This window comes from Coloeus monedula, assembly GCF_965178545.1.
Source record: "Coloeus monedula genome assembly, chromosome: 6".
NCBI lineage: Eukaryota > Metazoa > Chordata > Aves > Passeriformes > Corvidae > Coloeus > Coloeus monedula.
Genome location: NC_138786.1, coordinates 52528374 through 52544814, shown reverse-complemented (window position 1 = coordinate 52544814; position 16441 = coordinate 52528374). Strand labels below are relative to the sequence as shown.

Sequence of the window (16441 nt, the reverse complement as noted above, 5' to 3'; positions counted from 1 at the left end):
CACTATAGAAATTTTAACCTAAGAAAACAACATTTTGAAATAAAACCAAAGCTGATTGTCAACTAAAACAGGCCATGTAGCTACAAGAAGATGTTTTTTGACTGATAGAAAATGATGTATCCACTCAGAGTGCACCAATTCTTCTCTTTGAGCAGGAGATCGAAATGAACTTTCAATATTTCCAGAGATCTGTGCACGGCAACAGTACCCAAAGTCTCTGTTATGTTCAGGCCTTTGGGTTACTGTGGGGTTTTATATACAATTGAGCCAATTTATGGGATTTCCTGTTAAATTTTATCGCTCCAATGACTTTTCTTTGGTTCTTTTGAAGTAGAAAACATCATTTCTGTAGCAAATGCAAGTTGAAAGTCATAATGGAGCATAAAAATCTGAAAGGTCATGATTTTTTAGCTTTAAAATAGAGGACGGTGCACTGCTTGATACTCTTAAAAATATGAAAAGTTAATGAGGACATTTATTGGTGATAAAGATAGAATCTTCTCCCAGACCTTTGATTTTGGCTGCTTGTGTATTGGCTTTTTGTGGGTGTACTTTTATAAATGAGAAACACTTCTCATTCTTTGCATTTCAAGATCACAGAGAGCTAATAACACAAGGCAGAAACTTTGTCTCAGGGAGATTATTCGGTACTCCTAACACGCCGTGCTGCTTCTCCCTTTGAGTGCAGACTATTGGTTGCATTTATCTGGTTTGTAGGGTCATATAGACTACCTTCATTTATTTGACTATGTTTAAGACCTGTGGGTGCAAGCAAATTTGTAACCAAATAAGAAACTGTTCCTGTCAACACATGTTTTGCAAGCTTAGGTGAATCATAGTAGCACTGTTCACAGACCCTTAATCTAGAAAATGTCTCCTGGTGTGGGTTTTTTTGGTGGCTTTTTGTTTGTTTGTTTTGTTTGTTTGCTTTGGATTTGTGGGTTTTTTGCTAATTTTGATTTAATCTGAAGTCTTAAAAATATTTTTTATGTGTATCTTATAAAATGATTTACGGAGCATGTAGGAACTTAAGTAAAACAAAAATGCCTTCCTGCTGTATCACTTTATGTAGCAGACCTTGAACAGTTCACCTCCAACTGCTTGCAGGTGTTTTCTCTAGGACTGGACATGGAAAAAATATTTTATTACAATGTTCGCCGTCACTGTTGGTGCAGGGAAAAATAATGAGAACAGGTCAGGGGACAGATGTGGTCATGGGAAAAGCCAGGACAGCAGAAGGGGCACAGCTTTCTTTCTCTTCATTAATATGGACTGTCCTGTTTTCTGTTGTCTTTGCAGCAGTCCAGCACGGGGGACCTGAGGACTCTGAGGAAAGGATTGTCCCCGTACCACTCTGAGTCACAGCTCTCATCACTGCCACAGTACCAAGATGCCCTGCAAAATGTAAGAGACGGTTCCTTACCTGTACAGACAGAGCCATGGGTTCCCCTAAAAGTGGGCATGGCTGGAGGGGGCAGGTGAAGATTACAGGGGAGCTCTCCCAAGTGAGTGTTCCCCCTGAAACTGGTGTTGGAAACATGCAGCTAAAACCTGTAGCTGTTGAGAGGATGGGGAGCCCCTGGAACATTGATCTTTACCTGAATTTAGTTCCTCAACTTCCCAGCATGGGTTTTCAGTCAACTGACAGTCACTGTTGTGCATCTTTTAAAGCTAGGGTGACTCTTGTTACACCTGCAGCTTCTTCTTGGTAAATGCCCTGTGCCTGCAGTAAAAAAGCTGGTTGTGGATGAAGCTTGCCAGGTGTCTGGCAGCACATGGATAGGGTTGTTTAGTGAGTAAGGTCTTAGGTTTTTCTGTATCACAAATGAGGTTTGTGTTTCCTAAGACTTGCCTGCATTGCTTCTCAAACAACAGAACAATCTTGACTAAAGCCTCTTCCAAAGGATGGATACTGTGCTGCTGTGCCAGGACTCCTCTTGCACCCATGTGCCAGGCATGGCTGAGGATCCTGAGCCCTGCCAGGTGATTGCCTTCCAGATGTTTCCCTCACTGCTTGGGCCTCTATGTTTGCTTGGTGGTATTGTTTTCCAGATTACAGGAAGAGTCTAGAAGTAGTCAGAAAGTCCTGCTAGGAGTGGGCTGTGAGTGCTATGAATGTGAGCAAAATCCTGATGGCATCACAGCTGGAGAACCTCCTTGCTCCATGTCTGGGACACTGGTCAGCAGAGCTGTAGGTCCTGTAGGACCAGTCATACATTGGCTGCTTGATTGGGAAAAAGTCATTCTGTAGCTTTAGTGTACCTCTTACAGTTGTAAAGAAGAGCACAATAATACTTTAATAATAATTTAATAAAGTTTGTATAAATAAACTCCACCTATGGAAGCAGATCCCCTTTCTGTCCCTGCTGAATGGCAGGATGGACGGAGATGCTTCAGGCAAAAAAAAAGGGGGATAAAAGTGTCCAAGTGAATATTCACTTTTCTAGCTTTGTGCCCCCATGTATAAAAACAGGAGACTTTATAGGGAGTGCAGAGAGACTTGAACATGGAGATGTTTGTCTGGCTGTGCTAGCCTTACAGTTTTGGAGATTTTGATTTGCTTCCTTGGTGCTTAGGCTTTTGATCCCCAGCTTTGTTCCAGGTGGGCGATGCTCACTCAGTCTGTGCTGGTTGCCCCAAGGAGCGCTGCTATTCATGATTTTACATTTATCTTGTCAGTCAGGCTGGGATACATCCAGCAGCTCTCTGCAGAGGAGCTGTGCTGGGATAGGAGCTGGCAGGAGAGTTTTGTGCTTGAGCATTGACCCTCACAGCTCACTGGGGCTGTGTGAGGGCTGGCGGCAGATGGTCCTGCCTGCTGGAGCCCTTCCTGCCCACTTGTCCCTATTTTCTCTCCTTCCTAAAGGAAGAGATGGCACCTGGCATTTATGGAGAGGCCTGGGTGCTGTGTGACATTCACTTTCATCTGTCACCCTAGCTGTGTTCTGCCTTCTTTGCAGGAAGTTGATAGAGAAAAAACAAAACCAGCTTTGGATCCAAATCCACGTCATCTCAGATACTTACGTAGCCATTTATTTACTTACTCCTGCCAAATCCCTTTGGTTTGTGGCTTGACATGATACACTGTTTTTGTGACAAAGGATAATGATCACAAATTCATGCAAATGTCTTTGAATGTCTTGAGCATGCCCAGAAGTGGACATTTAGATGTACCTGAGTTTCTCTGCGGCTTTTTTTTATAGACAGCAGGCATGTGTTTGTGAGAAATCATTTCTCTTTGTGCTGGCACATGTTTCATGTGAGTGAGTGATGGACAATTGGTGTCAGCTTCAAAGCTGTCACATCTGTTCAGGGTTTCATCATCGGCACTGCCTGTGCAACTCTTTGGGGAAGTCCCTCAGCACATCCCTCACTGTCACACAGGTTACAAGCAGGCATCACTCCAGCTCTCCAGGGCCCTGAGGTACCCCAGTTAATGACACAGCTGGGTGTTTCTAATGGGCTCTGGATCAGGGACACAAGTGCACACTCAAGATGCAGAAGCAAAAGACACTCACAGTTGCAGTCTGTGCATTGTGCATCATGCACATGGGGAATTACAGATTTGCTCTGTAGTCTGCGTTGGTTACCAAATGTCCAGCGGTTCTGTGGGTCAGTCTGGCCTACAAGACCCTGGCCTTTGCAAGGGAAGGTGTGATATGTATGTTAGCTTGAACTGAGAGCAGGTCAATCTCCTCAGCTCTGGGAACTGCCACCCAGAGTCATTTCATGGTGTACCAGAGGCTCCCTGTGTTCTTTAGGAGGTGAGGGTGATTTCCTCTGCATCCTCTGCATGAGAGGAGGCAGCAACAAGCTCCTGATGGGACTTGCCATTTCCCTGGGATGAGACTAAGCTAGATAGGCTGGCTCCATTTTTCCCATTGCCATCAGCCTCATGTAAGCTCCCATTGCTCAGTCTCGTGTAAGTTGATGTCCCAGGCACGAGAGCTGTTTTTGAGGTACCTGTAAGCTGAGGTAACTCTGTGGCCTGCCTGGCATCTGGGTGTCATGGTTTAACTGCAGTTGGCAACTAAACCCCCCCACACAGCTGCTTGCTCACTCCACCCACATCCAGGTGGACATCCAAGAGCCCTGCAGCACAGCTGAGGATGAATGTGGGGGCTGAGGCACGGCCCAGAGCTTTCACCTCTCTCTTTTCTTTGGCCTCTTCATGGGTGCTCTGGCTGCCATGTGGACACATGTTCCTGCAGACCTGTACCTGCCCGCTGCCCTGTGGCTGTGCCCATCTCAGTGCCCAGGCATGAGCAGGTGACCTGAGGGCTGCTTATGTTCCTATGGCTGAAGGTACCATCACCTCGAGAAGCTCATAAACCAGCTGCCTGCAGGAACCATTTATCCACAGTGTTTAAGAACACAAACCAGCTTGTTACTAGCTGTCACAGCTAGCCTGGATGGCCTAGACTAAAAATCTGTGAGCAGTGTTCATGTGATTTATAATGGGAATCCTGCCTTTGGTGGGAGTAACTTCAGAGATTTGTAATGGAAATACTAAGGCTAGTGTGGATGGAGTGGGGGTGGAAAAGTGTGTGTGAAAACACCAGCAGGAATTCTAGAGGAAGGGGTGCTTTGGCCTGTGCTGATGGCCAAAGACATGACTGGCAGCAAACAAATGGATAAACACCACAGGATGTGTGGTTTGCGTCAGGACTGGGAGGTCTGTGCTGTGATAAGGCTGCAGCACAGATGGCTCATCAGCAGAGGACTTGTTCCCTGATAACGGGAGCAATGTCGCACCATGATTTTTCTTCCTGTGGTTCCAAGAGGAAGGATTAGATAAGGTGACCAAAATGATGTAAAGGAGGCAACAGGCAGCAGCTTTCCTAGGGGTTTTTGGAGGGTGAGTAAGCAAGATGCTGAGATAAAGATCAGCCTGTAATAACTACTGACTCCTAAGGCATGTGAAAAATGTGTCCCAGAACCCAGTTCTTTGCTGTCAATGAGGAGGGATGCCAGGGCTGTCATTAGGACTTGCTAGTGGGTGTCCCTTGTCCTCTGTGCCACACACGGTAACCCTGACCACCTTTTGGTGAACATGTCAGTGTGTGTTTGTAGGTGCATGGGTGTGAGTGACATGTTAGGTTAAAATAATCATCACCTTCCCCTTCCTTAAGGTTCTGTACCGAGTTTGTAGCATTCCCTTGCTGAGGAGCAGGAGCTCCTAGAGGTTCCCCATCTGGGTGCAGGAGGATGTGTCTGCTGGTGCCGTGGGTGGTGACTGGAGAAAGGGACCTGTGCTCATCCAGGGTCTGGAACTGGGAATCCCTAGGGAAAGTACTTGCAGATAAACTCTGTGAGAGCTGAGACAAGCTCTCTCTTTTTGAGAAGACAATGCTGATGATGCCAATACCCAGCTTTTATATATTCTCCTGAGGACTACAGTAAGTATCTCCAGAAAAAAGTGATACTTCCATTAGAGTGTTCAAAACTACTTCTCTCAGGAGTCTGTATAGACTACAGACTAGGCTGGGGAGACACAATTTCTTTTTCACCTCTAAATCTATTCCAAAACCAACAAGGTCCATAGGAAAATGCAAAGAAGTAGTAGTGTGGTTACGCAGTGGAGAGCACTCAACTTAGAGAGCTGCTGAGTCTCTGGCTTCCTGACACTGTCTCTGATTGTATTTTCTCCAGTGTCCACTTCTTGCAGGATGCAAAGCCTGGGAGATACCTCTGGCTGCAGCACCAGCCCCTTCCCTCGAATCCCACCATGCTGTCACAATGAGTCATGTTTTGTACCTCTGCCTTGCAGAGGTACTCGGGGGAAGTGTATTTCATTTTGCCATATGGCACACGTGCTATTACAAAAACAAGCCCAAATGTTTGTGGTCTGTAGGTGTAAAGAGAAGCCATTAGATGGAGTGGGAAGGGATGATGAGTCCTTGGCTGAAGCGCTGGCTATCTGCTGAGCCTGTGAGTGTGGTGGTGAGGAGAGGTGATGTGAGGGCCCATAGTAGCTAAACCCCAGCCCCAGTGACAGTCCTGTCTCTGCCTTTTGGCCAGAAAGACTGTGGTCTCCATCCTGATCTGTACAAGGGCTAAGGCAGAAGAAAAGCGAGAAGGTAACTCTATATCTCTCCCTCAGCTCCCTGCAGGGGAAGGACCAAGCTGGCCCCTGAACCAACCTGGTGTAGGCAAGGACATGTAGCTGTGGCCCAAGCCTGGTCTTGGGTCTCAGTGGGGAACCCAGAGCAAGTCTTGCAGTCCCTCTTGTGGTCCCTTCTCAGCCTGCATTGGAGGAAATCTATTCCTCTCAGGGAGAAGAACTGGATCAGCATCTTAAAGCCAACCTGATTTTTAAAATCAAGCTTGAAATGGCAAAAGATCACCACACTGTTCTCATTGTGGTGTCCTGAAGATGTTCCCCTGTCTCCTCTGCACCCAAAGGAGTCAGGGACACTGATGTCCCTGCAGACTCACCTGGTGCACTGGGGACCTTAGCAGGGCCCCAAGGTGTCCCAGCACAGCAACCCCTCCACTGCCAGCAAGGAGCTCCCAGCCCCTCATAGTGCTGCATGAAGTCCCTGGGCAGCGGGATCCCTGGCTGCCTGGTGCCAGTGCCCAGATGCATTTTCGGCATCTCATGGCCTCTCAAAATGCCTTCAGCCCCTTGTGTTGCTCCAGAAGGCCATCCTGTGCAGTGCCCTGATGGTCCCCTGCCTTCTCCTATCCCTGCACCCCATCCCCAGTAGCTGTCAGGTGAGCTGAGCGCAGCTGGTGTTTGTCAGAGGATGACTCTAGGCTGGTTTCTCACCTTCCCACATCAGTGATGGCCATGGTGCCTTTTTAGGCAGGGGGAAGCAATGATTGAGAGAAGCGTGAGAAGCGTGGCAGAAGGCAGCTTCTTCCCACTGGCTTCACCGATACCACCAGGATGTTATTGAGCAGACAAAAAGAGAAGTTCAAGGCAGCTGATCTGCTGCTGCAGCTACAGTAGCTGTAGAAGAGAAAGTAAAATGAAAGGTTTGTTGGGATTTATGGCCCTGAGAGTGCTATGATGAAGCTTCAGGGTGTGTTACCAGCAGCTGAGAACAAACCAATCCATTTTTGAAGGCAGCTGCCCTTCATCTGCTGCTATTGCAGAGGCTCTGAGCAGTGGGTGGCTTTTTTCCCCATGGCAGCCAACCAGCACAAAGTTTGGCAATGACTAAGTTTGGGGATTTGATGAGCAAAAGAGGCACTGACAGGCCGTGCCCATAATCTGTCCTTACAGGTAACCACAGGAGGCAACAAAAATTCATCTGCTTTGAGGATCTGCTGTAGGTTCTCATGCTCATTTTTCATGTACCTTTGTGTCGGGCTGGCAATGGGTTGGGGGAGAGGCAGAGGCACAACAGAGCCTTGCTGTGTCTCAGGACTGGAGGGGCAGCCAGGCTGAAATGGAGACCTGAGGGTGTGATGTGCACAGGTATCCTCCATGCCTGCATGCATCATCTACCCACACAGAGGCTTTCACCTGCATCATCCCCAAATCAGATTTGCTTCAAAATCATGAAAGTCTTAAAAATGCCCACCGTTTCCTTCTGAAAACAAATGTGCTTGATGTTCCTTTATCAAAAGTAGTAGCACCTCTCAAAATCCTTACGCTGACAGTGCCCCTGTGAGTCAGTCAGAGTTAGTGCACTTGTGTGCTGGTACAGCGTGGACTTGCTCTGTCCGGACAGACTTGTTCTGTTTGCTTGTGTCAGGTGGCTGTGGGCTGAAACTCTGCATATGTCATGTTGGTAAGGGTTTCACAGTCCGAGGGGGCAGCTGAAGCTGTCGCTGGTGCTTTTTACCAGGGTGCAGCCGTCCCAGCTGCCCAGCGCTGTTACCAACCCATAGAGTGATCACTCCCCTCTCCCCCACCGCTGCCGGAGGAGGCTGACTCGCTGGCTCTGCATGCTCCAAGGAGTCTCCCGAGTCTGGAGCTGCGATCAGCTCAGTGCTCAGAAAAGACACCCTTCCTGTTTGTAATGACATCCAGTTGCAAACAATGTCCTGACTTTGTTTTTCTGTTCGGGGCAGTCCTTGAAATCTTCCCTTCCCTTCAGTGCCCCAACACAACCCGTACAGCCAGTGCTGTGTCATGCCTGCCGGGGAGAGAAGCCGTTCTTTTGTTGGGTGTCTGTGATTGCTGAGAAAGCAATGAAACAGTTAAATTGTTTCTTTATTAATCATAAAGTGCCATGTAAGTCCTTTTTATTACTTAAGTAGACATCCATGCATGCTGGGAACATCATGAAGATGCAGGAGGAGGTGGCTGAGACGCACAGACAAGCTCCTGTGTGGACCCAGCAGTTAATTCATGGATTTGAATGTTTACATGACCAGCTGCTCTCTATGATTAAAGGCAGCAAATTAAGTAATGCCAAAGGAGATTATCATCTGCAATAAAGTCCCTTGATTTGATAAGGAAGATGCTAATACAGAGTCCTGATGGCTCTGCACTCATTCCCTGTCAGTGGCCAGGACCTGTGCTGCGCTGGAGAGCCATGTCTATCTGAGGAATCTTCCGCAGGTTCCTTCTCCTGTGCCTGGTGGCGGGGTGTCAAGCGCTTGCAGCTGTGGGGCAGTTCACATGTGTCTTTGGGAACGTAGGACTGTGCAGTCATTTAAGTGCCCAAGAAGGGAGCTGGTGGTTCAATTTGAGCTGGATGCTGGCAGGCTTTGTGCACGGTAGGCATGGAATAACAACAGCCAAGCACCATCACTGCTCTGGATCAGATGATGATGGAAGCCAGGCAGACAGGACACATAAGGGTGCTCCCTGGCCCCAGTGAGGGTGTCCCATGCTCAGATATCAGAGGTCTGGCATCATCTGTATCAGGGTGGCAAAAAGGCTGTGCGTTACATGGTGTGGTTCGCAGAGGAGCTAGCACTGGTCGCTTCTTTGTGCCTCCAGGAAATCTTATTGTAGCCAGCAGGGAACCCCTGGGGCTGCTACCAGAGTGCCACCAGGTAGCCTTGTCCCTGTGGGGCCATGAGAGGAGCTGGGCACCCTTAGGAGCATGAGAAGATGCAGCAGGGAGGGAAGGGACTTGGAAGGAAGGGAGGGTGAAATGTCAGCCTGGAGTCATGTCACGCTTCAGCACTGCGTGGCACGGAGCTTTGTTTCAGCCATTAACCCCTCTGCAGCTGCGGGGCAGTGGAGCGCAGGAAATGTGGCCTGGGATACAAAACAATGAGGGGAGCCAGGGAATTTCTCAGGCTGGTGATAACAGGGTTTTTTTGTGTGTGTGTGATCGCCCAGGAATGCCACTCATCTTTGTATGAAGGGAGGTTTCTCATTCTGAATGGACCATGAGTCCATGTGAGCCCAGTGCTTGCCCTTGGTGTTGCCTGTGCTACTCTTCTGATGGGGACACCATGCTTCAGGGTTTTGGTGCATTCCCTGCCTTCCCTTCTCCCATGCCAGAGTGTCCTTGTGCTCTCAGTCCTTGGTTTTCCTGCTGGTTTTCCCCATCTGCCCCCAGCATTGCCTCTCTGGAGCTGCTCCAGGCACTTCCTTAAACTTCTAGCCACCAGTGCCATTCATAAAACCAGTATGTGCTGGGCACCCTGTTCTGTCGATGTGCCAGGACTGGGGTGCCAGACACAGCACCTTTCCATGGTACTACCTGGCTCTGCCACCCACTTTCCATGAACTGTGGGCACATTACTGCCTCCTGCTTGTCTCTTAACAGTTCCTAATTTGCAGAGTGGCATTGACACCTTTATTTATTTAAAACACCTGGATGGTGACAGGTACTAAGGAGGGGTCCAAGCATAATTCAAACCTGGGTAAGGAGGCTGCAAACAAAACCACTGTGAGATAAATAGATGTGCCTGGGAATTTTATTGTGAGCTGTCTGACAGTGCCTGATGTAATGTAATTTTCTGTGTTCTGTCTCGACAATAAAAACTTCACAGTGTCTGATATGACTCCATTTAGCTTTAATGTTGTCTGAGGTATGCCATTAGAAAAGTGTGTCTTATTTAATCGGGTTTGAATTCTAAATGCTTGTTTTTTGAAATGGTAGACAAAAATTACTAAAAGGTAAGGGAAGAAGTGAGGTTCAGAAGCATTAATATTTGCTCATATGTTCCGTGTTGGTCTGAAGCATCCTCAGTGCCTAGGCTGTGCCTGCTGGCTGAGGTAAAAACAGCATAATGTTCTCCTCTGGGTTTTGAAACTTAGTCTTTTGCAGTCTTTCTGCAGATCAGGAATAACTCTCTTGGAGGTGAGGTAGGAAAGGGTGTCATTAAAAGACAGAGTATAATTGAGCAAAAAGAGATTGAAAACTTGGAAGGACCAAGGTCTTATGTCTTTTCAGATTCCTGGAGGAATCAAGGAGAAATTGTTTATCACAATTTCTTTGTCATTTTTTTGAAATTTCTGATCCAAAACCTCTAAAAGAGCAGACACCTGTTGTCCCCAGTTAGGCTCTTTTCTTCTTGGGTTCCAAAGCATTCCCACTGTTATTAAGAGATGTTCGTATTTTAAGCCTTACTTTACCTCTGTGGAGGTGTGTCATTATCAGGATTTCACAGTGTGCTCTATTGCAGGGAGTCTTATTAATTTTGGTCCTCCAAACACACAGGAATGGAGTATCTGTGGCAGTGCTTGTCAGCATCTGTGTGGGACCACATGCCATGCAGCCAGATAGAGCCAGCAAAGACTCATTAGGCAACTTGGTCTTAGGCACTGGTAATGACATCGTGGCGTGACACAGAGCAGCAGATGTTTGCCAGCAGCTGCAAGTTGAGGCCTCTGCTCTTCATTTTTCTGGTGTCAGATTGGAAAGGATCATTGGCAGTATTGTGAGTATTCTCACATTAGCACTATTGCTTTACTGATGGTTTTTGGGTTCTTGGCTGGGGCAGTGAATGGGGCTACTTTGATTTGCTTTGTTTTCTGCTTTGGATTGGAGGGTGTCAGTGTGTCAAGCATCATTTTAGCAACAGACAACTGGGGAACTTATCCCCTGTGTGTAACATATTGTTTCAAGGATGCTCTGGCACTAGAGACTGCAGAGTTCCTCTCTCTTTTCTTAGTCAACTATACAGCTGGACTGTGAATCTCCATACAGACTTGGAGACAAGCCCTGCAGGCTCCAGAGAGAGGTTTCTGGGAGGGTCTCAGGTAGAATTGAGCTTCTCTGGGGGATTTGTGGTTTGGGCGTGCATGATGTGGGGTGGGTGAGATGGGGAGGGGACTGATGCCATGTGGGAACAGTAAGCTCTGAGAAGTGCATTGGTCCCATCACTGATACCAGCAAATATTCAGCACTGATCTGCTTGAAATGGAGGAGCAGGTGAGGGCTGAAAGGGAAATGTGTCCCTTGGTGCTTCAGTACTGCTGTCTGCACAGAGGAAGCAGAGAAATAGCTCTTGTTGTGGTTTTCCCAGTGGAAAAGCGCCTGGGTAGGGGGGTACTTGGCACTGTCCTCCCTTGAGGGATGCAAAGAGCTTCACCAGGACCCTCTCAGGATACTGCAGTCCCAGAACCATCCTGGCAGCAGAGATATGGCTGTTCTTTCCAGGGCTGAACTCGTTAGAGATCCATGCCACAGAGATCTCGAATATTCTGAGCAGCCGCAGTGTTTTGGAGAGAAGCAAAAGCACCAACTTGCTGAGCAAGCATAGGATGGGTCACACACATCTCCACTGCCTCTGGTTTCCTGGGACTTCTGCTTCTTAAGGATGTATCTTGGAGAGCTGTCTTTGGGTCTCAGAGGTGCAGTGGTCAATAGACCCTGTGCACAGGGAGGAAAGGTGCTTCTTGCAAGCACCTGGGAACTCAGAGACATAACCTAAACCCCCTCTCCTTAATTAGACTGGTAATCTCACTGCTGGGCAGCTCTTCCTTTTGGTGAGGTGACTGAGGCTGTGGATGAAGCCTAAAGTGGTATGCTATTTCTCAACATCTTTACTATAAATTTTAAAGGCATTTTTGGTGACTTCTGAGCTGTCTTGTAGCACCATTCATTCATATAATTATGTGATGCCTCAGCTACATATCTGAGGATGAAGAGTGAACCACCTTTGAGCTACCAAACACTTTGAAAACCTAGCAAGTGGAAAAGCCATATGTCCATTTAATACAAAGACTGCATGCTCAACAAAACCAGACAGGGAGAGGAAACTGAGAGTGAAGCATGCCTCAAAACACACCATACTGCTTTTTGCCTATATGGACAATTTCTGCTTCTTAGGATGTATCCAGATTAACCTTGCTATTATTGTCTGCCAGGGTGCTGAGTCAGTTGTGTTCCTATGTCTGTGAAAATGTCAGCTATAGAGAACAGGAAGGGCATGGGTTTTTGCAGTGGTGGAGGTCCTCAGATTAGCTGAGTTAGAGTGCTGGGGTGCAGTTCTGGGAATTCTTGCTTACAGTTTCCAAATGCATCTGTCCTAGGCATGAGGAGTCTCCTCCATCTGTGCAATTTTACTTACTACTTTGACACTGACTACGTGAGATTTTCCCTGCCCTCCTGCCCTCCTTCCAATCTCCTATCTCCAGTCTCTGTTTCCCTCTCCCCTGCATTTCACCTCGGTGGGTTTCCTGCTTGGTAAAATACACATCCTCCTCTTCCTTCCCATTCCCTCCCTTCTCCCACTGTTGGCAGTTTTCCAATATAGCAACCTTGACCTTATCTCCAATTCCTTCCATTTCCTCCCCTTCAGCTAACAGTATCGGTGAACTCTGCCCATTTTCCTCTCCTCCATCCTCCAAAGGCTGGCCATGCATCCTGCTGGATATGTTGTCACTTCTTTCCTTGCTGACTGCAGTCATCTCCATTCTGGCCTCCTTTATGTGTGCCTCTGTGCAGGAAGCTGATAGGAGTTTGGCTGAAGCTTTTCTCTTTTGTTGTGAACTGCACTGAAATCAGTGGGTTCACAACAAAAGAGCTGAAATGAAGCACCAACCCCTCTATAAAACGCAGGCTCGGTGTGTGTCTGGAAAGAGCCTTCCCTGAGGGTGCAGCTGCCCAAGAAGCACTGAGTGCAGTAATGAATACTGAGCCACCCTTAGCCGTGTGTGTAGTTCACTGGTTGCATCCCATAGCTGCAAAGAGTGGGGATGTTGGTGAGATCCTTGCTTGCTTCCCTGCTTTCTTCACATCTGTGTTTGACCTTTTGTAGCACCAGCCTGGCATGGTGGGGAGGTCTCTGTGGCTTGGGGCAGTGGGCCAGTGGCGTGGCCGTGTGGTGCACTCACCATTGCTGATGATGGCACTCAGCAATTTGGACATCTCTTTCTGTTGGCTGGGGCTTTTGGCTTCCAAGCTAAGGATCAAGGATCATGCCTATTTTAGAAATGAAGTAATCTGTCACTTAGACTCTGACTGCAAGTTTTGGGTTTACCTCTTTTGCTGCATTTCTCATTCTTTAAAATTGTTTTTCTGTTCTTCAGTCAAATTCTCTACCCGTGTTCAGGGGCCACTCAGTTGATTGCCCTTGTTTGAGAAGGAAGGTGATCCTTTCAATGTTTTTTGTGTGATGTGATATGATATATTCAGTATATCACTGTGTTTGCAGGAATGCTTTTATCTTGTCAGTATGGTGATTGGTTAAGTATGATCAAGCTCTTTAGAAAACATTTTTCTCTAATCATTTTTGTTTCATTTGTATTCTGTAATAATTTTGAGAGTGATTGTGATCGTGGAAGTGCTTTGTAGCTCATTAGTGACTTCAGTTATGTGAGGAGAAGCTGCTGCTGTCTTTCATACAGGAGACCTCGTGATCTACTCTAGTTTGGCCAGGAAACTGTATTTAAAATGTTGTCTGCAGCACCATCCAGCAGAATTCTTTTTAACTTTGTCATATTATTCTCAACTCTAAAAAAATATTGGATGTTAGACCTTTCCTTGGCATTTCCTGTGTTAGTTCTGAAGACGGCCATGGGAGAAGATCCATATCAAGTATGACCAAAAACTCCTAAATATTCTTTCGGTTGTCATGATCCTGGTCATTTATAGAAAGAAAGCATCTTTCATTATGAAGCCTCAGTAATTATGGATGCATTGGTGTCTCTGACCTCTGTGGGAAGCTGATCCTGGAAGGACTCTGTTGCATTTACCAGCCCTGTGAGAAATTTGTAACCCCTTTTGCAGTCGTAAGTTGCAGCTGCATACTGACTGGATCCAGTCCCTAGTGCTCCCTCCCCAGCCTCTGTCTTTTCTGTCTGACATTATGGACGGGGTGGCTGAGGACATGTCCCCAGGTGGCCACAGCTCCAACAAGCTGTAACCCTCTGCCACTAGGTCCAGAACCATGCCCAGCCTGTGAGTGCCTCTGCTTTCTCAGTCTGTTAAATAACCTTGGAGAAGTATTGCAGGATTAGCAAGTCTAACTTTCCTTTTTCTGAGATGCCACCCCCTCTCCAAAGGAAATTTGTGTATCACCTGCAACTCAGTTCATGAAGGTTGCTATTATGGGTAAATGGCTGTTGGTCATGACGTGGGTTTGGCACAGATCAGTGGCCAGGGCTTGAAAGGCTCCATGCCTTTTTGTCTGTAGCCTAATAGATGAGCCCATCTTTTCCTTTAATACAAGCACATGAACACTTTTATTATTAAAAAGGCCCCTACGACTTAAAACATTTGCAAGAATGAGAGCTGAGAAAGTGCCCCTCCATTGGTTCTCCTTTACTGTAAAAGTTGTGAGGCACTGGCACAGGTTGCCCAGAGAAGCTGTGGATGGTCCATCCCTGGAAGTGTTCAAGGCCAGGTTGCATGGAGCTTTAAGCAACCTATCTAGTGGAAGGTTCCCTGCCCATGGCAGGGGGTTGGAACTAGAGGATCTTTAGGGTCCCTTCCAACCCAAACCATTCTGTGTTTCTATTATTCTATGATTATTCTGGCACAATTAGCTTGCTGGCCTTGGCAAGGAAAGCAAAGTGATGAGACAAAGCATAAAACATGCTGTGTTTTTAAACGCAGAAAAGACGTGGATGGAGTGCCTCGTGTGTTGTGTGTGAAAGCATTCCTGTGATGGTGCTACATGCAGCTCTGCCATCCTAATTTGCTTTCAGAGGCCCCCAAGTATAATAATTCTTTGTGTTTCCTAAAGGATGTGAAGACTAAATACAAGTTTGGTCAATGATTTCATTGTTGATTTCTCCCGGAGTTAGAAAGCAATGCAAAAATATTAGGGACAGGCAGGGTGCAACTCGCTGAATAAAGATATTGTGTCTCTCATAATTCAGGCTGGATGCTTGTAGAAAAAGGAAAGCCCTATGCTATGAAAAATGCTTACAAGGCTGGGTGGACAGTAGAAATCTTTTGCAAAATGTCATTTTGGCATCTTTCCCAATGGAATCCTTCGTGCAGGAGGACTGGCCAGCATTTTGGAAACGAACCCAGCCAACATTAGGTTTGGACATCTGCTTGTTTTAAGGTTGCTTTCACAATTTTCTCTGTAGCTGAAGATCGGTACTTGATGTCTATGTGAAAAGGCTGCCAGAGAAGCAATGAAGTTATGCCAACTGTTTCTTTCATGAACACAGCTTCTTAGAAATGACCGTTTTATGCTGGAAAATCATCTTGTTTGCATTGCTCCCATGTCTAGAAGGATGAGTACTGTTTGATCTTGTCCTTGTACAAAGTTATCCTAAATGAACAAAAAATATTTCTTGAATCAATTTAGCTTTAAACCAGGGTGCTCTTCTGCCTGAATGCATCTAGACTGAGTGATGGTACATTTAAATGGTGTCAAATGAAGTGACTTGTGAGGAAGAGGTAGTGGTGGCTTTTGTCTTTGTAGGTGGCTAAGGGGATTGAATTTGAGACAAGCTAGTGGTCAAATTTTCTGGATATTTTCTTCCTCCTTGCTTAAATCACCCAAAGGGCAATTAACACATATCTTCTCTTATTTCCCCAGGGACCAGCTCGCATGACATCTGATCTTGCATCTTCTCCTGCAGCGGGGTATGTCCCTGTGGGTCAGAAGCCAGAGGCTGTGGTGCATGCTATGAAGGTAAGGCTGTGTGGGGCACTCAGGTGTCCTGTGTTGCACCTGAGTGGCAGAGCTGGGCATTGGCTCTTCTTGTGGAAACAACTGAACACAGAAAGTTAATACTCAGGCAGGATGTTGGTAACCAACACCTGTATCATGATGAATAAGCATTGCTTAAAATAGTTGCAGAGCTAAGCAAGATTATGCACAGCTATTTTTTGGGGGTGGGAAACCTCCAGTAAAAGCTGCTGATGCTGAAGGTGTTGGCTACCCTTTGTGTTCACCAGTCCTGCGTAAGCTGGCTCTCGGGGGTGACAGTGGTGACTGAAATGCTGTTTTAAAAAGGGACACAAAACCTGCAGTTCCTACATGTATTTTGTTGTTGAAAATCCTGCAGCAGCCTTCAAAGGACAGAGATTTTATTTTATGAGGATATACAGCACACAGTGGCATCCTACCCACACAGGATGTGCATCATCAGTAGGGATTAAAGTCAGGACTG

General features: G+C 46.8%; 1 protein-coding gene across 2 annotated transcripts in view; it reads left to right on the top strand.

Annotated features, from left to right (window-relative positions):
* Nucleotides 1-16441, top strand: part of CCDC85C (coiled-coil domain containing 85C) — a 109994-nt gene that overhangs the window by 82064 nt on the left and 11489 nt on the right. For both annotated transcript variants that reach the window (XM_082282762.1, XM_082282761.1), the window contains exons 3-4: nucleotides 1300-1404; nucleotides 15865-15960. In XM_082282762.1, the coding sequence (XP_082138888.1) occupies nucleotides 1300-1404; nucleotides 15865-15960 (201 nt within the window). The remainder of the gene's footprint in view (nucleotides 1-1299; nucleotides 1405-15864; nucleotides 15961-16441) is intronic.